Source organism: Crocodylus porosus, unplaced genomic scaffold (assembly GCF_001723895.1).
Source record: "Crocodylus porosus isolate Cpor-Errol unplaced genomic scaffold, CroPor_comp1, whole genome shotgun sequence".
Lineage (NCBI taxonomy): Eukaryota > Metazoa > Chordata > Crocodylia > Crocodylidae > Crocodylus > Crocodylus porosus.
This window is the reverse complement of record NW_017728948.1, coordinates 9,907,283-9,928,059: the sequence shown is the minus strand read 5'-3', so window position 1 is coordinate 9,928,059 and position 20,777 is coordinate 9,907,283. Positions and strand designations below refer to the sequence as shown.

The window sequence follows — 20,777 nt, the reverse complement described above, 5'->3', positions numbered from 1 at the left end:
TTATATATTTAATAATCAGTTATATTTAATAATAATACATTTATTAATAATATATTTAATAATAATACTTATGACTATTGTTGTTATTACTGCTGTTAGTATTATAACAATAATAACAATTATTACTATAACAATATAACAATAATTTTAAAAACAATTACTATTATATCAATAATAATAACTACTACTACTACCCAGGAGCCCCAGAAATGGACAAGGAATCTATTATGCTGAGTGCTATACATTTATAGGACATTTTGTAGTACTTATCAGGGCAATTGATTTCTCATACTGGAGACAGAGAGAAATAATCCAAGCATACAATCTCACAGGTGCCTGCACAGATCGATTGTGATGTGGTCATAATGCCATGGTAGTAAAACTGTTTAACTAATTAAACTACTTAAAGATCAGATGGCATTTTCATTTTCAAACCACTTTTCAAACCATTGCTTGAATTTCTAATACGTGATCTCAGCCTAGGAATTTTTTTGGGGGGGTAAAATTTTTATATTTGTATATTTTATGAACATGAAAAAGAGGATTTTCTTCTACTGTTTTTTTTTTCATCTGTATTTATTAAACTCAAAAATTTGCTTGTGATGACATCTGACACATAGGGGCCATAAATGAAGAATGTGAACGAAGCCATGCAATCTTTTTTTTTTTTTTTTTTTTAAAAAGCTTCCTTTGGTGAAAGGAGGGAAATGATATGCAAATAATATTAGTATCTTATTATAGGCTGGCTACTTCTGCCCTCGAATTCAACTGAAAGTCAGGTAAGCAAAAATGCTAAATGAGACCCAGCGTTTGAGACTGTAAAGACACAGGAAATCAAGCTCCTACAGCAACTGCCTGTATGTCACCCCAGGAGTCTTCTATGACACGGTTCAGGCTTAATCCTGCCAAGTACTGAATACTCCAGCCCCAATCCAGGGAAGGACTTGAGTATCTGGTCTGCTCTAAGCATGTGCCTAATCCCAGTGTCTTCAGCAGAAGTTGCATCTGCTTAAAAGTTTTGCTGAATGAGATCTAGAGCACTTATTAATCCCTTACAGGACTGAGCCCTTAAGAAATGTAACGGTACAATGATTGGAAAAACAAAGCTTTTTTCTCTAATTCTAGATATGTAGATATGTGCCTTGTGTGATACAGTAATGAAAGACTCTATTGTAATTCATAAGCACAGACTTTGTAGGCTAGGGAGTGTTGTTGGCAGGGAGCACCGACTGTCCTATCTATACACACCCCATATCTATACATACCCCAATGTGCTGGGTTCTCCTCCAATTTAAATAGCAAATAATAATAAAAAAGGGGAAGAGCTGAAGTGGGAACTTGAGCTCTGATTTTCCTGAATGAGTTATGCAAGCAAAACCTCTCTTTACAGATGGTGGCTCAGGGATTTCTTTGGCATCAATCTAGCGTTACAACACACTGGGCTAGAAGCCGCGGAGCTAAAGAGAAAGTGCTTGAAAACAGCAGCTTACCAACCTTCTACATTTGCATCTCCGTCTTCTGGTTTCTAAAATTAAAAAGAATAAAAAAGACTCAGTTTGAAGAATGGGTGAGTCACGGTTTAATGAAGACCTTGCTTTACCCTGGCAAGTCATCATTTTTGTACTAGATGCGTGTCTGCGTCGGCTTCAGGGTTGACTCAACCACTGTTACTCTTACTTTACTTTTAGAGCCTCCCTTAAGTGAGACAAACTGTCCTTGTCTGAGCACATAATCCCACGGACAACGGTGTCACGGCTATTGTGAATCAGGTCTACTTGGGTGACTGGCTGCAGGACTGAGTTTTACTCTGTAGAGAGAAGTGTAACTTGCTCCATTAGAAAATGGATTTTTTTTCACTCTCTCTCTACAGATTTGGGAAGCTGGTTGAGATTCATGCATTCAGGAATAGCAATAAATATCCAGAAGGCAAGTGACCTGAAGAGGTTACACCCATGGAGCTGAGATCAGGCTTTGCACCGTCACGGTTGCCCTCTGTGCTGCATCTGCTTCACCAAATCAGTCTCTGTTATAGAAATACCAGGAGGTTAAGAGACAGATTGAGGCCAATTCTCAGCTGGTGTAAATCAGCATGGCTGTATTGAGTTCAGTGGGGCTATGCTGCCTTTGCCTTACCTCAACTGAGGCCCTGGCACTCTAATCCAGAGTCATTCTTGGTGCAACTCCTCCAACTTCTCTGAAGGTTACTCCAGGGATGTAGTCGACACTGTCAGTTATGGAGCCAGTTATTTTAGAACAAAAGAAATAGGTCAGGGCTGGAGGCTAACTAGTTTTTGTGTCCCCAGTGGTTCTCTCCTGGGGGATCGCGATGCCACTTGTATATTGGAGAAATAATTGCTTCAAGTGAATGTTCATCAAAACTTCAAATCGGCATAAAGAACAAAAAGAAATGAACTGGCAGCCGATATTCCAGCTAGCTGGATTTCTAAAATGCCTGCTCTGGTGTCCTACCCTTGGGGCATAGGATTGAAAGTGTCAAAGACCTTGGATGCTGTGTGCTGACTTAATATGTCCTCACTTGCTTTGATGAAACAGAAGGGTTTTTTTCAGCGGTAAGACATTTCAGAAGTATTTTGTATTATACATTGCACTGCGTATGCAAGGCAGCGGCGGCTTATTACTGGATTGTTTGGTACCCTCGGGCTTTGGCCGTTGGCATTTCTCAGGGCCGAGCTGTATGTGGGAATTCCACTGGTTTAATTCAATCAGGTTTTAAATAGGTTTCATTTGAAACGGTGCCACCCAGTCAGCAGTTCAATCAATTTGTGACCTTAGCTTAGGTCAGTAGCAAATTGGTTGACGAAGGGACTGAACCTAGTTAAAGAAATCAGTGTCGCTGCTACAGCCTGGCCCTTACTAATGAGGGTTAAGTGATTGAAGCCCCCTGTTTACCCAGCTGTAAATGGGGGCCTGGGTATTGCGGAGCTGGACACGATGGCAGTCGCCTCCTTCCCGTGTGTGCTATCGGTTGTCGGCACTGATATGCCTTGACTGCACTGGCCAGGGCCTTTCAGTCTGAGCAGAACATTTTTGCCATTAGTACTTTGTAGCCATGCAGCTATATAAATTATAAGTTGATTACCTTTGTACTTTGTTTAGACAGAGCATTTGCATTGATTTATCTCTCTCGGTCTCTGCCCTGTTACAGTTAAATGGCTCATCCGGGCATAGTTACACCAATGGCTAGGTAATGGCCTCAGCGTAGTTTGTATCAGAGTAATAAATTTCCTCTATTCATTTGTGAGAGCTGGGGTGCTGTGTCAAACACCTACATATGATTCACGAGAGAAACCCAGGCATTGCAAATGCGAAGTCACACTGACAAGAACAGTCTTCCTTCCTTTCTGAGTTCTTTGCACCACAAGAATCGCTCTAGTATTGTTCTGTCAGCAAAAAAAGGAGTGCAAACAAAAAGCTGGCAATTTCCATGGGGGCCTTGAGTCTCAAAAAGGTTCTGATATTTCTCTATTGTCTAATCCCTCTTTAGACAATAGAGTTCTCTAGCAACTGAGGAATTTACAGGAGGGCTTTATACATGGAGACAACACTCACATTAAGTTTAGCTTTGTTACATTCTTCAGATGCACGGCGCCCCACTTGCACAGTGCATGCGCCAAATGCCTGCGTTTCTTTACAAAGCAAGTCGCTGCAAATGCCAAGCCCCTTGCCCCCCACCCCCATGTGCCCCTGTTCTGCCGGAAACTTCAGTCTGCCTTTGGGTGAAGGGGGGACTGTCTTAAACAGGGGATGGTTCTCTTACTTTGACAGGTTATGATGGTGACCACCAAAGCGACAAGGAGGAAGAGGCAGGCGCCTACTAAGGGGGCCCAGATGTACAAGTCACAGTTCAGCCATGTCTTGTGGGCGTTTGCTGCAGAAGGGAAAGAGAGCAGAAAAGAAAAATAAACCAGAGGCTGGCAACAAGGCACATCATCCCCAGCACGGCTGCAGCATCCTCCAACAAGGTGGGGGCATGCAGTTTTCTTTGCACTGTGCTGCTTCCACGCTCCTGCCTTTCTCCCATGCACTTCAGACCCAGCCAGATCATGCAGGGGCTCTGGCGATTCCCTGACTGGGTCACTGGCTGGTTTGGGCAGATTTTGGAGGTGAGGTTGGCAGGAAGCTGTAGTGGGGGGGAAGGTGGCTGCAATTCAGCATAAGAAAGAGCTATGAGATACACTTCATGCCTGGGAGGGATCATCCAGGATTTCCCATGCTCTGTGAAGATGCTACCAGCTGGGCTCACAGCTGGGAGGAATGGGCAGGTGCCTGGGCAGGATTATATCGCTGTGACTTATTTGGTAAACCAGCTGTCCGGTTCCCTAGGCTGGAAAAGACACTGCCCAAAGCCTGATGAACTTGGGAATGGGCCCTCACCCCCTGATCTGCATGACCAAAGCACAAGAGCTTTCCCAGTCTCTTGAATGCCTGTGCCCCCTAGGCTCTGAGCCCTGGCAATTGCTTTGCAATACTCCATTCAGCCTGAGAAAGCCACCGCTGGCCCATCCAGAGCCAACCCAGAAACGTGGAGCAATGACATGTCACATACTAGCAACCTCCCCAGCACCCACATCCGAGGAATGGGAATCCCTTCCCACGCTGTAGCTGGGAGAGGGGCTTCAGGAGAGTGCTGTTCCCAGCCCAGCTACCTCCCCAGACCTGGATCCCAGCCTGCAGCCCTTCCCCCCAAAGATGCTTTTACCTGGACTTTGGGTTTCTGGGCCGATTGTCGTCACTGGGGTCGTGGTGATGGGTGTGGTGCTGGCTGCCTTTGTGGTGGGGGGCTGTGTAGGAGGCACTGTAAGAAACACTAGGAGGATCAACAGCAAGCTGATGAAATCCATCTTCAACCCTTTTTCCACCCCAGACTTACTCCTCAGCTAGGGGTTTAAGGCTCAGCTCCCAGATATGCATGCACAGCCTATCTGGACAGAAACTCCCCCCCCCCCACCAAAAAAACTCCTAAAGGCCACATTCCCGTGTCTCCCCTTCTTAATCACAGACAATAGGGATGGAGGGTACTTCAGTGGTGACTGGGATGATAAGAAAGCAGGTGGCAGGGACCCCATTCCCATCAGAGGGCACCGAGGGCAGGGGCTGGTGCTGACCTGGCAGGAAGACCTGGTGTCCAGAGCTGAAATGCAGCATTTGGTTCCGGATCACGATGCAGTAATATTCGCCCTGGTCCTTCTCCTGAAAGGACTTCACCATCAGTTTGTAGGTGCCGGGCCCTTTACTTCCCCCATAGCGTGGTTTGTCCACATCGCTTGCATGTGTCACCCGGGAGATGGAGGAGATGAACATGATGAAGCGGAGGCCAGAGTCCTTGCCCTGGTGCACCCAGGACACGCCACTGTCGGAGAAGCTGTTGTCCTTTATGGCACACTCCAGCTCCACAGGGTCTCCTGGCTTCGTAGGGGTTCTGCTGAGGAGTTTGACCTGAATCTGTCCCTTGCACTTGCAGTAGCCTGAGGGAAAGAAGATCACCCAGCGCACTTACCAGCACAGCTCATGCCAAGGAAGAGACAGCAGCCTCGCTCCATCCCAACCCAGAGCCCCATCCCTTGGGCAAAGCCTTGATCCCTGCTGAGTAGGGCAGCACGCTGTTGGATCCTTGTGGTCCTAGCGTGCTCAGCAATCCCTCTGCTTCTTAAAACCAGCTGTCTGTCCCCCCAAAGATCATCCCATTCAGAGGAGCCATCTGCATGGAAGTGACCCTCATCAGGTCTTTACAGTGCATTTGTGCTGCTTCAGTGGTGTACTCGGTAGCCGTGTTGATCTGAGACAAAAAGACGTACAAAAAACTGGAACGCTTGGTTCCAAAATGATAACGCAGCTCACAAAGACACTCTCATGGACCCAGAGGGACAGCCTTCCATCTTCAGCTCCCTCTGTGCAAAAATGAAATTTATTTCCTACCTATGGGGACTTTTTACCATCTTGCACCATCTACACTTTTCCCAGAGTCTGACGAAGGGACTTTGATCCCAAAAGCTTGCAGACAAGGAGAGTTTTCTCGCCATTTGCCAGTTGGTCTAATAAAAGGTATCATTTTGGAACCAAGCGTTCTAGTTTTTTGTATGTCTTTGTGCTGCTTGTGTTTAGAGCCCACAACCCCTCCACCCCAGCCAGGTGCTGCTCTCAGCCCCGACGGTGCGCATACAGAGTGTCTCTGCTGCCAGCCCTGCTGGCCCAAGATTAGACTCGGGCCCTTTTCCCTGCTCGCTCTCAGAATCTCTGTAAAACAACTAAATAGAAAATGAGCCTCTGATTGCTTTCCCCTGTGCTCAGACACTTCCCTTGTGCTTGGCATCTGCCCTGCAGGGGACCCTGGAGGGAGCCCCTGCCCTCCCACTCCTTCTGACTCTTCTTCTAGGAGAAGGGCTCCGTAGCAGTTCCATACTCACACAGACTGAGGAGAAACAGCAAAAAAAGGGATCGGGGCATTTTCTCCTTGCATCGGCTGTCCTCAAGGCAGGCACGGCAGAAAGAGATGATCTCACTGGGTTGACTTCATAGGACCTGGTGGAAAGGAAGTGATGTCAGCATCAAAGAAAAAAGTTCTTCAGCTCCCAAAGTAAAATGTACTCATGAAGTCTGGATTTCTTCTTTAAATGATGATACGTTAACTACGCGATCATCTTTCCACCTTTTCTTTGTACCATTCAAAATGCTAAAAACACTTGAGCACTGGCGCCTTGGATTGGTGGTTTTTATGACCCCCTTTTTGATTCAGCCATGCAGAACAGAATAATCACAGTTCCCAGGTTGAAAATCCCTGGTTTAAACCCTAAATTGCAAATTCCCAATGGAAAATCTGTTGTGTAATCCTGAGCCTCAGTCGGGTGCTATAGTGAGGATATCCATGCGATGTGTACCCTACAGATGCATTGGCTTATAACATGCCATTGCACATCTGCTGTACAATATATTCCTGACCTGGCAAGAATACTTTAGATACAGGATAGCACAGGGCTGATGTGTGTGTTAGTTCAGCCTTCAGCTGAGTGTTTTCATGTTTGCAGTTTCTTTGCAGTTTTCATGTTTGTGCAGCTCTGAGGGTCTCCACTGCTTGAAACCCATCAGGAAGGTCCCATGAAGCTGGTGGGTTTTTTTCACATCTTGTGGTTTTTCTCTCTTAACCACCATGACTTCCGCTCTCCAGAAGTGGCTCATACGTTGCACAGGGCCTTTTGCCTTCTGCATCTGGGCTGCTGCAGACAGATGGTGGGTGACAATTTCTGAGACCTTGCATGGCAAAGCAGATACTCCCCAACATCAGAGAGGCGCTGCCTTGGGCTGCAGAAGCCTTTGTTCCTTCTCGTGGCTGCTTCTGACGTTCCTTTCCATCGTGCAGCAGGGGGTCTCGGGAGAGGTGCTTTTCCATTAGCTGCTCTGATGAAAACGTGCGTTTCCCTTTCAGGCTGGAAATGAAGCACTGCTGGCATTCAATTGTTTCTACGGCTGCTACTTTGATGCAACATCTTTGAGAAAAGCAACACACAATGCTGAGTGACTGGCCCCATTTCAGCAGGTATGAAAGGAGCTGGAGTGCACGTGCTTTTTCTAATTTGTGTCTTTTCTGAGATGGTTCAATGAACGGGGAAGCAATTTTCCATCAGGTCTCACTATAAGTGAGCATCCTTGAAGCTATGAAACATGATGCCAATTCCTGCCTGACTGTAACAGAAGTTTGCAAAATTAAGAGAAAACATGTTTCATAGATACGGCAACACAACTGTGACCTGTTTGGGGCTAAGAAGAAATGTTTTTGATTTGTACTCAGCAAACACGTAGCTCAAGAATTACAATCGAGATTCTCCAGTTGTGTCCAGCGCTGTCCATTTATAACTCTCTGACTCAAAGTGAAAATAGCTGTTGAAAAGCACAATAAACCAATTAAAATCGAGTTAAAGACTACCTGGAGTTCTTCATATGTTTCCCTGTGTTATTACATTAGCTCAGCATCAGTTTGGATGGAGACAGAGGTATAGCTATATGAATCTCTAACATGTATTTTGGAGTGTTTTATGCGATCCCTAGGCGGGAGACCAAACCTATATTACAATTTTTTACTTGAGCCCCATACAGTTACTTTAATATTCTACATATTCAAATGCCATAGTGAGAGGTACGTGTAAGGATTCATCGACAGTGGAGCAGAGTCATGGATAAACTAGAAGGGGCTTCCTAAAGGGGATGTATAGTATCAAGATATGGGCAAATATACTTGTTAACCACTTTAAAAGGGGAGGGTGAGCTGCTGTTGGGAGTCTATCGGCTGTAATGGTGTAGCTCAGGGGTGTCAACCCCCAGCATACTAGCCAGGTCTGGCCTATGGAGCCATATCATCTGGCCCTTTGGGCTTCTCCCAGATCAGCCAGGGGAGCAGTGGCAGTGTTAATTGCCACTCTCCTGAGGCCTGTAGGGAACATGGCAGACTGGATAGCGTGGCCCTGTGTGCTAAATTGGGTGTATGCAGGGCTGGGGTGGGACAGAGCCAAATCCTAGGGCATGGGGCCAGGCTAGGGCAGTGCAAACACATGGGGCTAGGCCAGGGCAGCACGGTACCCAAACCAGGTGCATGGGGCCTACCCTGTGTATTGAGCCCATCATGTATCCAGCCTGCAGACTGGCCCCATTGCATGCATCTGGCCTCTGGGGCCAAATGGTTGGATCCCACTGGTGTAGCTGTTACAGCTGCCAGACCCTGGCACGATACAAGTGAACTCAATTGCTGCTGAACCTGAATGCAACAGGTGAAAAGTTACAATAGTTTTACGACATCTGTGTTCATGAATGCCGCATGCCCCCAGTGGCTGGGGGGGCACGGCAAGCTCCCGCAGGTCGCAGTGCCGTCGGCTTCAGGAGCATGGTGGCAGTAAGCGGGGAGCTCCCACAGGCAGCTGTGATGCTGTCAGCGGTGAGGGGGTGGGGGTGGTGAGCACCGGTCAGTGATTGGTGACCATCCACAAGCACCGCTGGCAGTGGCAGTGGCAGCCAGTGGCGATCACGGACTGCCTGCAGACGCCGCTGGAGGCGTCGGCAGCAAGCGGGGTGGGAGGAAAGTGAGCGGCGACCGCCCACAAGTGCCACCGGCAGTATTGGCGGTGCCTTTCTCTAGAGGGCACCAACGTGCTCGGGTGCATGTGCACTCCCTACACACAGCCAATGTCTGCAACTGGAACAGCTAAGTCATAACAGTTTGTGTCGTATCCTTTGATACTGATGCAGTACTTAGGTCTCTATACCCTAGTTCTCCCAGCTCCACTTACCAATAAATATTATTGTTAGCCTGCTGGTAATGTCTAGATATCAAAGCAATGTTTTCTGGCTAGTACTGGGCAAGAATATAAGACAACAGATCTCTACCCAGAAGAGTTTATCACTTAAATGGGTTTCCATGCATCTTGGCTATTTCCAGCAGGACTTTGCATGCTCTTAACAGTTCTGTAGATACCTTTATCTTTGCGCTGTCATCTGCTGAAATACTTTATGGCTCATTTTTATGAGGAGAACAATCTTTACGTCATTTGTCCATCATCACTGCTTACTATGCAATGTGGATTGGTTCATCTCTGGTACAAATGCAATGTGAATGACATTAGGGGGTGCTGTTCATTTATGTTTGTTGCAATAAGGACAGGACAAATAGCCAGCTATTGCAAAAGCGGCCTTAATTAATTCATTTGCTGTGGACCTGATTTTTAAAATCAAACCCTCTTGGGTTAAACTGAAGTCAGGGGAGCCATTTGAGTCCTTGATTTTAGCTACGCATCAGGTGTTTGGAGATCAAAAGGGTCTAATAAGCACCAGAAGAAATGTATGACTCCTTCCTGTCTGCATCTATCTGCTCCGCCAACTTGCAACCTTTTAGGGCAGGTAGCATCTTTCTGTTGTGTCTTTGTACAGCACAGAGCACAACGGAACAGGACTCTTAGGTGCATGAATTATCAGCACTCACAACTGCACCTGAACAAACGGTAGGCATAACATGGGTGCTTTAATAAAAGCAGACCCTACATAAATATATAATAATAATTCCACAGAAAGGCCAATCCTTCCACGCAAGGGCTAGAGGCTGATCTCAGTTGCACCGGTGCAAACCTGCTGTGAAACCACACCAATCCATCTGTAATAAGAGTCTATCTACATCCTGCTCAGCTTTTATTCCTGGCTTACTTGTCTTCACTCTGGGAATCTTCTCCTGAATACAGAGGAAGTGGAAACACAGAGCGTTTGATCATGCTGCTCTACCAAAATAGGAAGCACATACATATTTTCCACCTCTTCTGTGCAGGTGGGGAACAGACTGCACGTGAGTGGGTGGAATCTCTCCACTGACTCTTATGGGAGTTGGGTTAGGCCTGCAGTTATGCAAACCGGTTGTAAAGCAAAGCATTTTGCTGGCCCTGGATTGTCTCAATCACTTGGGCTAAGTACAGACAGTCAAAAAGCCTGAGGCTGAATTGATTCAGTCTTTGCAGGTTTGTCTAAATTGCAGAGATTAATTTGAGAAACAACTGGACACACATTTACTTTTGATTCAGGAAATGCAGCCACATGCCTGCAGTGGCTAAGGCCAGAAGCTGTGGGGCGCTAGAACACGCCTCTCTGGCACATAGCCAGCATGGGCTGTGTGTTTGCTTCCTCTTCTTGCTGCCTCCAAGGTGTCTGGGATTTGCAATCCAGAATCACAGCAGCAGGATTCTGCAGGGTTGCTTATCACTCCCTCTTCCTGCTTCCAGGTACTTCTGGGATTTGTAGTCCACAGTCACAGCCAGCTAAGTTCAGGAAGTTTAGCAGCAGGGCAGCTCTGTACTCTGGGGAAGGTGGGTTTAAACCCCGTCCCTGGCCCCAGACCTCAGCTGCGGTTTGCCTTGTGGGGGTGGTACAGTCCCTGCCTCTCCCTGCCTAGGGTTACCATTTGTCCGGGTTTTCCCAGACATGTTCTCTTTTTTGGACCCCTGTGTTTCACCCAGGTTGGTTTTTAAAATAAGAGCAAATGTCCAGGTTTTCTGCTCTCCTGGTCTGGCTGCTTGGGGCTAGGAGCAGCAGGCAAGGTGACTGGCTATCGGGGTTCACATGCTTCCTGCATGGGCTCTTGCAAGCCAGAGAGACAGAGAAAGAGAGAGAGAGAAGGCACCTGCGCAATGCAGGAGCTGCTTGGGCAGCAGGGCTGGGGGGGAGGGGTCTGTGGGTCAGGAGTGAGGGGCACCAGCAGGGCTGGGGGGGCAGGGGATGTGGATCCAGGGTGAAGGACACCAGCAGTGCTGGGCGGGCAGGGGCTGCAGGTCAGGAGTGAGGGGCACGGGGGACAAGACAGGTGACTATGGGTTGGGTGTGCAGGGCACTGGCAGAATGGGTCAGGAGTAAGGGGCACCAGCAAGGGGTGAGGGGCAGGGTACTGCTGTTTGGGAGTGAGGGGCACTGGCAGGGTTGGGGTCAGTGAGTCCAGAGTGAGGGGCAGCAGCGGGCCTGGAGGGGTGTGGCTTATCAGTGAGGGGCAACAAAATGGACCGGGGCAGGGCACCGGCATGTCACTGCCCTCCCCACCGTCATATTCCCCCTGCCCCGCCCCCCCCCCAACAGGTGTCTTCTTTTTTGGGCCTGGAAATATGGTAACCCTATCCCTGCCCAAACCCTTCTCTGCTGGAGCAGACAGAACAGCCCAGGGCTAGAAAGCGTTCTGGGGGACTGTGATTTAACTTGAACCAGGAAGGACTCTGGGACAGAAGTTTCATAAATCGGTTTGACCCAAATCAGTTAAGTCTGATATTACATTCAACAAACCAGTTTCAGCCGTTTTGAAACTGGTCTATGTGCACTGAACGTCTATTCTGTTCAGAGACAGAAGGAGAAACATTTTTTGGGGGGTAGGGCTGAGCACACATGTGCATGCATACACACTCACCTGCACAGGAAGGTCTGCGGGGGGAGGGGAAAGGGCCATGTCGGGGTGGGGGAAATGGGGCTGGGACCCGGCAAGGATTGGAGATGAGCTGGGCCTGGGATTGGGGCCAGGACCAGAGCCTGCTGTGCCCATTCCTACCCCTGTGCCCGGAGTCATTGCTCAGCACTGGTGGCCCTGTGATTCACTGCCCTGCACTGGGCCTGGCCCCGGCCCCACACTGCCCAGGGGGACCGGTAATGGGGCCAGCCTCGGCTGCACTCTAGGCCGGAGGGGATGGAGCCCGTGGGCACCCTGTGCCTGCCCCCATCATCCCCAGGAGGAGCCTGGCGCCTTTTCTAGGGGCACGGCACTTAGCAGCCAAGGGGGGCACTGGCCTCCCATCTTTGTACAGGACAAAGGCAGGCTACAGCTGTGAGCTGCGCTCTGCCTGCTCCATGCCTTGCTGCTGCCTTTGAAAGCAGCATAGTGCAGCACTATGGGAGTAATACTGCTGGCTGGGCCAGGCAGCGAGGCATGTGGCGCTGCACCACACTGCTTTCAAAGGCAGCAGCGAGGCATGGAGCGGGCAGAGAGCAGCTCACAGCTATAGCCCTGTGCAAAGATTCAGGGGTCACGTGCCCCCCTTGGCTCTCTGGCGCCATGCCCCTGGAGGAGCCGCCGGGCTCCAGATGTCCCATGACACGGCCTGGCCAGGGCTCCATTCACCGTGAAAGGAGCCTCGGCCAGGCTGGGTCATGGGACAATCAGAGCCCAGCAGCCCCTCCAGGGGCATGGCACGAGGGAGCCACGGGGCGGGGGGGGAATGCGCCCCCTCTCCCCTGGCTCCCCACAGTGTGTGCAATGGCAGGAGCTGCCCACCCACACCTCTGGACCAGCCACTGGGCTCCTGTTGCCCTACGACCCAGCCCAGCCTTGTGAATGGGGACCCAGCTAGGCTGGACCTTGGGGCAGTCCCCACAGTGCAGCAGGGAGCGGGGCAGGGGTCTCCTGCATTGTGGGGGGTCTCGATCTGCCCCCCCCCGAAGCCCAGGTAAAGAGAACAGAAATAAACTAACCTGCCTGCTCAGCCAGCTGTGATCCTGGCTGCACAGGGTATGTGTGTGTGAGCCCGCCTCCCTCCTGCAGAGGCCTGCGGCCAGGCTGCTCTGGGGCCCTACCTGCTGCCTGCATTTGGGAGGCCTGAGCTCCGTTAGCCTCCCCCTTCCACTGTTACAGGTTTAACCAGTTTCTGATCACTTAAACCAGTTTATGTGTAACTTCTGTGCCTAGCCCAGGAGGAATGGATCCACTAATGCTTTGGCTTGGGAGACGGGAAGCACTTTCTGTTCTTGGCTCTGCGGCTGACGCATGGTGCAAGCCTGGAAGAATTACTGAGCTTCTCTGGGCTTTGCTTTCCCTGGGGGTGAGAGGAGGTCAGTGCCAGTGGCTTTTGCTTGTAAAGCACTAGTCTATCTGTGACTCACTGTGTGTTATGTGTACTCCCCTGCCCCTGTTTTTGCTGAATCCACAGGGGATAAGCTGTTTCACTGGAGCTGCCTCTCCAACGTAACACCGAGAAAACATCACTGCTAGCTGTAAACAGGGCAAATCCCCAGCTGAGAAGAGGCTCAGAGAGATGTATGAAACTGTCCACAACTTACGTAAATGTATGTAAATGATTTTGCCCAGGGGTGCCAGCAGAGGCACATTAGTTTGCATAATAAAATAACAGTCCTTCTTTCCATTTTTTGGTCTCAGCTTGCTTTAGAAACATAGCTGAATTAAGTCTTGTAGCAGTGCTTCCTGGTAAGTATTATCTTGACTTTTCAGAGGAAGAAGCTGACAAGAGAGAGAGATCAGGGCGGTCTTATTTAGGGTTGTATCAAGCTTGAGTCGAGATTATGGGATTTTAGCAAAAATATCCTTGTTGTTGACTAATCCTCCCTGAGAAAGGCCCGGCAGATTTCAGAGGCTAATGCTTTGTCTGTAAGGCCAATCCTCAAACAAAGTCACATCACTGCAGACTGGGAGGAAATTGGAATCAGTCCCAGCCTTTGTGCTGGCTGAAATGAATGTCCTGCAAGATTTCTGGTGGGCCGGGAGCTGTGGAATAGCTCAGGAAACAGAGATCCTATTTCCTTTGGCACTGGAAAAGCCAGGGGCCATGTTCCAAGTCATGGCATTCAGGCCCTGTAGTGATGGAGGCCAGAACAGTACCTGGGTAGACAGATGAATGAACAAGGGCTTTCTCGTTGGAGCAGGTGTCATTGTCTTCTCCAGCACAGCAGAGACACTGCGGACATTATTATACAATCTAGCGGGGGTAGTAGCCAGGGAATTTTTAATGGGGCTTCAGCTTACAAGCCTCTGTCTCTGGGTTCAGGTGTGGCTTCAGGCACCTGATGCCTGCAAGTTTGTCTAATGGCTCTTCTAACTGTAGAATTGTTTGAATAAAAAAAGTAATAAAAAAGCCTTACTTCCTGGCAGGAAAAATGACATTGCATGTCCAAGTGGAAGGACCCAAAAATGATCTCAGGTGTTATTTCATAAGTTGCTGTATGTTGATGATCATTGTGTAGGAGCACAGAAATTACCCACACTACATCAGCCCGTTCTGTTTAGCCTGGTCCCTGCCCCTGTGCTCCAGACTAATGCTGCTAGGAACTCTCCTTCCCATTTTCAGTCAACTGTAAAATGTTGAACACGAACAAAAAAATCCTTCCTGACTTCTGCCCAGATGATCATCCAGTTCCCTGAAGCAAGAGATCAGATTGCCCCGATTTCAGCATTCCTACCTCTTCTTCTTGTTGGTTATTAACACTATCCATCAAGAATCCTGCAGTTAAAAAGAAAAAGAATAGTTTGGTTATTTCCAAACGTAGTAAAGTTTCACAAGCTCTTTGTTTTGAGCAGAGACAAACTAAATTACTGAGAATGCAATAGTTGGCGTTTCCGGTGTCAAATGAAATTAAACTGTGGTTTGGTGCTAGCTTGCTGCTCCCTTTCCTCTTGAAAATCTGCAGCACTAGTGGGGCCTCGAGAATGTCAGATGTGCCAGTAAATTGTTCACTTTTTACTTTAACCCTAAGGACAATATTTCCATTGTAATTGCATGTTTCCAGAGTCTATAAGTGACTCGATGCTAGTAATGCCCGTGAACCTGATGATGTAGGCTGCAAACCACAAACACACCCACACTCTCCCACAGAGTATTTCTTGTCTTTAACCCAATCGCTAGGCCTGCTTATTTATCCTACTATATCAAACTAGCCTGGTGGGCTGATTTCAATGAGAAAGGATTGCTTTAAAGAAGTTAACACACATGCTCAGGCTCCATGTGGAGGCCTTTTGCCTTGTTTATCAGGGTGGTAGCGCTGCAAATCAGCAGGCTGAGTGGAGATGAGTTACATATCCAGTCTCTTGTTAGGGAAGGACACAGAAATTTTCAGGCTTACTGAATTGCAACCGCTTTATTTTAAAACATTGTAAGGTAATGCACACTGCAGCTTTTAGTGACAAACACAAAAGCGTTGCAGAAGACGGAGCAGAACTCAGTCTTGCTTAGTGACTTGTCCCTGATTTCCGTCATCATCAGGGATCCTGGTTTTCTCTGTTTAAAAAAAAAATTGCAAATTCTCTGATTAAACCCCCGCCAAATCCACAATTAAAATGAAATGCCACTATATATAGGTATTAGTTGAAGACCATGTTTTACGGCTATATTTACAATTTTAAAGCAATTTGGAAGCCTACCAGTGCCTCAATTGCTAAAATAGAATACATTTGAAATACCTGTAAATGTTGGTGTTTGACATTGGGTTTTTTATTGTGGAAAATCAGAGCTCCCCCTGCCCCCTTCCCTCACCAGGACGTGGGTCCAGCTGCGGCTGTCCCCTGCCACTGCTTTGTGGTGCCGAGCAGTGCTGACACGCTGGTGCCCATGCCATTGCCACTCACGCCCAAGCCACGGCCCCCCAGCACTGCCAGTGCCCCCCATTCTGGAGCTCTGCCAGCCTGCAAGGGGAAACTCACTCTTTCCTGTGGTTTTCTCCTTTAAAGGATAAAAACTGGGTTTTTCTCTTTAAAATGAGAAAATCCATGTTTTACCACATTTTCCCATGGCAAATGGAAAAACCAGGATCCTTGCTTATCACCATCCTGTGTGGAAAGGCTGAATCTCTGTAGGTTGTGGCATCACTGGTGACTTTAGGCTGACCTGTAGAATTTTTGTCTTCTACCCTATTTTCATATTTGGGTCAAGAGATGTGTGTAAAATTAGCTCAGTGAAGATTGAACACTGTACAAATACAATGTTGTTTTAAAAAAAGAGATACAGAGGGGTTTTGTCTTGAAGCAGCTAATGGAACATTTCCACTGTCAGCAATAAAACAGTTTCATTTTTAGCAACCTGACAGCCACTATTGCCGTAAAGACCAATAATGCCGATTGTAGGAAAAATTCTTTTGCAAGACAACCTCAGCTGAACAAAGACCTAAATCTATCTAATCAAAGACACACTCACACACGCACACACACTGTACATCTGTACATGTTCACCGTGTAAGTGAACATCCCACAATACTTACAACAAACATTGAGTATAAAACAAAGCAGTCTTGTTGAATTCAGTGCTACTCACAGTAGGGTTACATGGAGTGATAGTAAAAATGCCTTCCCCTGATTCACACTGCAGCTCAGATTGTTAGTTGTACATCTTTCTAGTGTAGACCAGAGCAAGGGGAGGCCAGATGAATGAAGGTCACCACTGCGCAGAGGTGTATGTACCCCTTAAGTCTCATTGAAATGATAACAACAGGGGTTTAATGTCAAATAATGTAATCATAGTGTATTAGAGTCTATACAGAGCTAAATGTCAGCCCTGGGAATAAATGTTGGTAAGTGTAGAATTGTACAGTGGATGCGTCTACACATCGCCCTATGGCGATGTAGCAATGCTCTATGTCGCCATATGGCACACTACACCCATGTGCTATGTCACCATATGGCATGCTACAAAGTGAGTATGAGTGACTACTTTGCTGTGTTTTAGTATTTCCCTCAACCAAGTACTAAAATATGGTGCAGTACTAACATTGTCATATAGCAACATGTAGACACGCACAGTGTTACCATCTCCAACATGCAATAATCATCCAAAATTATGAATGACTTTGAAAAAATGAGATTAAAATACATTTGAGATTATTTTTATTTTCATTCTGACCTTTGCACTTCAAGCAGGAGGGCTAAAAACTTGATTTATTTATTTATGTATTTATTTATTTTTAATGGAAGTCATAGGTTGGGCCATATGGGGCCATAGTTGATTCCATGAGCAGTGTTTTAAGAAAAGCACTGCATATCAAGTCTTACGAGGGTTGGCAGGGCTGCAGGATTGGTAGAGCAAGTCGTATGAGGGACTGAGGCAGGGCACTGGACTCAGAGTTGTTCTCCAAGCTTTCTTGTCACTCACTTTGAGATCCTTTATCTTCCCCTGCACTGCTGTCCACCTTGGTTGACTTGACCAGCTGAAGTGCATCAAGGATGGTTCAAGTGTATCAAGGACAGAGCGAAGCCATCTGGAGCTCACGAGCCTGGTAGGGCCACCCATGGCGCTAAGGTCAAGTGGGAGGTTCCAGACAAAGAATGATCCAAGAAATCCCCAACAGTGGAGCAGGTGGAGGAAGGCTGTGGCCCCAATGACTGTGAAGGTGGAAGAAGGCTGCAATGGAGAAGTGGCCCCAGTTGTCGTGGTTTGCCATGCCACTGAACCCAGCCACCAACCTTGAAGACCGTGTGGACCCAACTGTGCACTGGAGTCCCCACACTAAACATGCCACCCGCTGGCTTCAGTGAGGTCCAAAAGCTCTGTGGTGATGGAGGATTGGCAATGGGGGCAGGGCTGTGATACCTGGAGGCTCCCAGCCAAGAATCTGCATACAGGCAGCAGATGTGCAATGGTCGTTGGGCACCCATGTTGGGACAGAGCATTTGGCAGCTGTATCTGTGAGTGAGCAGTCCTCTGCTCACCCTGAGGGGAGGGGGCTAGAAAAGGTTCCCCAAAAATAGGCTGTCCCAGATCTCCTGGATGGGAAACCGCGCTCAGTAGCATCACCATTCCTGCGGTCGAAATAAGAAAAAGCTAAACTTTGAAACCTGGAATGTGAGAATGCTGATAGATAACCCAGAAAGACGAACTGCCATCATGGCTCAGGAGGTAGTGAGGCACAACATCAACACTGCTGCTCTCAGAGAAACCTGGCTCACTGGGGAGGGCTACCTGAGGGAGGTCAGTGGAGGGTACACCTTCTTCTGGAAAGGGAAACCAGACTGTGACCCTGTATTTACAGAGTCAGTTTTGCCATCAGGAAAAAGATTGCTGATGTGCTCCCTAAACTCCCTTTGGGTGTCAATGAAAGGCCGATGACCCTTTGACTGCACCTCAGACAAAACAAATGCACCACTGTCATCAGCACATATGCTCTGACTCTGGATTCTGATAAGGAAGTCAGGAAAGGTTCGACTCTGATCTCAACAACGCCTTTGCCTCCATCCCTAGGGACAACAAGGTCGTTCTCCTGGGTGACTTCAACGCCCGGGTTGGATGTGACCATGAAATCTGGAGTGGAGCTATCGGCAAGAATGGTGTGGGAAAGGCCAATGCCAATGGTATCCTGTTCCTGACCAAACGGACCCAACATGGCCTGATCGTGATGAACACCATCTTCTGCCAGAAAGACCGGCTCAAGACCACGTGGAGGTATCTGAGGTCAGAGCACTGGCACCTCCTGGACTGCATCATCGTCGAGGTAGAGACCTGAGGGACGTGCTTGTCACAAGGGCCATGAAGTGATCTGAAGACTGCTGGACAGACCACTGACATGTGCACTCAGTGATGAACGTCCGCCTGGCACCAAGACACTGGCAGCCTCAGAAGGCTGCACAGAGATGGCTGAACATTGCAACTCTGAAGGACCCCGGACAGCGGGAGGCATTCCAGGTTCAGTTGTATAGTGCACTGGAGCAAGTCCCTACTGCTGATGACATCTCCGTCCAGGCACACTGGGAACAACCCAAGTCTGCTGTCCAAGGCACCTGCACCTAGACTATTGGGTTCACATCGCAATGGAACCAGGACTGGATCGACACCAATGACACTCAGTTCCGTGATCTCCTTGAGCAGAAATGTGCAGCCTTTGTTGCTTGGCTAAGCTGTCCATGAACTTGGTGAAAAACAGGAGTGTACCACCAGCAGAAGGTGGTACACAGCATGTCCCCATTGCCGAAGAACGTGGGCATCCAGAATGGGCTCCTCAGTCACCTGTCCTACCCTGCTGTTTGCTCTGGGTGGTAGCCATCAGGGGACTTCAGTGGCAATTACTACCAGAGACTGGGAAGCCATGCCCACTCCTCCCTGGCTCTGTCCAAAGATGATTGGAGCCACCCATGGGGGCAGAAGGATAAGAAGCCCCTGAGCAATGGTGGTGGCAAGTGCTATGAGGTAGCATGACAGGTTGGGAGGACCGGGCTGAGGGCAAGTTGGTGGCGCCCAGTGAGAAGGTGACATGGCTGGGCAGCTTCGGCTTCTGCATCAAGGGCTTCACCATCACTGACCTAATGGGGCTGAAGGCCAAGGTGCAGCCCCCCTGGCCACCGCCATCACTGCTTAGGGTGAGGGTATGAGTGGCACTGGGTGGCGGTGCCCTGCCGCTGGGGCTGGGCTTCATGTGTGGGCATCCCTGCCTGCTGCCTACTCACCTGCCCTTCCTGCTGCTCCATGCTGAGCCCCCGCTGCCCCCCAGCCCTGCCAGCCGGCACCGGGCCACCATCTTAAGTGAATGGACACATGCTGCTCTGCAATAGCCCACGGGGTCTCCTGCCATCCCCAGCTGGTGGGCACATATGCCTCTCACCCGCACACCCTGCCACACACCCTCACACCCTGCCTCGCCCACCCCATCACACAGAAACCCGCACACACCTCTCATCCAATACACACCCACACACACCGCAGCTGCACCCCCCACGCACATCCCATGCACACACGCCACACACAGAGTGCCAGTGACTTGTGGGGGTGCCAGAGGGGATGCGGGGGGTCAGGACCAAAACATAAGTTCACTCGGCGCCATTTTCCTGAAGGCCGGCTCTGCATGACAGCATAGCGAGCATGGGGGCGAGGGAGTGGGGAGCAGTCTTGAGGGGAGGAATCAGTGGACTGCTATCTATCTTGTGACTGGCCCTCCATGTTTGGGGGTTTGGGCATGAGTCTGCCAGCCTCACCCCATGAAAAATATTCTTGTCATACAAAGAGCACCTCATCATATCTCACTTTTAGATCCTGGGCAGTGGGCAGTGCTCATCTGAACCACAACACAGGTACCACCCAAAATTTGTGTTGGCAAGAAGTTGCTACCTTGAAGAGTTTGCTGCTCTAGGTTTGCTCTACATTATATATAGGATAGACAAGGGTGCGTCCTCTCCCCTGCGTGCTGAGGTCACCACTGACTTAGCTATGCAGCTTGGATGCCATGGGTAGATGGAGGGCTTGGAGATTTGGCTTTTGCTGATGATACCTGTCTCCTGAATACACTGATAAACAAAATGCAGCAAAAGTCCAATAGCCTGATTAGAATGGCTAAACCATTTGATCTGATAATCCCCAAGTCAGAAAAAAAAGTTAGGAAGTCAATGTGACCTTCAGTGATCCCATCATCCTAGCAGAAGTCGGGTTCAGAACTTTTGACGAGTTTCCTTACCTAGGCGGCATTGTTCATAACTCTGTTGACTGCATTTATGATCTAATGATCTGAATGGGTAAAGCAACCACTGCTTTTGTAAACTAAACCCCATATGGAAGTCTAAC

The 20,777-nt window shown here is 48.6% G+C and overlaps 1 protein-coding gene across 1 annotated transcript in view; it reads right to left on the bottom strand.

The window, feature by feature from the left end:
• The window catches only part of CD8A (CD8a molecule), a 12,980-nt gene extending 5,092 nt beyond the window's left edge, over nt 1-7,888 (bottom strand). Inside the window, exons 1-5 of the mRNA XM_019553476.1 lie at nt 6,426-7,888; nt 5,127-5,486; nt 4,721-4,816; nt 3,779-3,889; nt 1,495-1,525 (exon numbers count right to left, since the gene is read on the bottom strand). Coding sequence (XP_019409021.1) covers nt 1,495-1,525; nt 3,779-3,889; nt 4,721-4,816; nt 5,127-5,486; nt 6,426-6,465 — 638 coding nt within the window. The 5' untranslated portion in view covers nt 6,466-7,888. The remainder of the gene's footprint in view (nt 1-1,494; nt 1,526-3,778; nt 3,890-4,720; nt 4,817-5,126; nt 5,487-6,425) is intronic.
• Nucleotides 7,889-20,777: the final 12,889 nt, after the last annotated feature.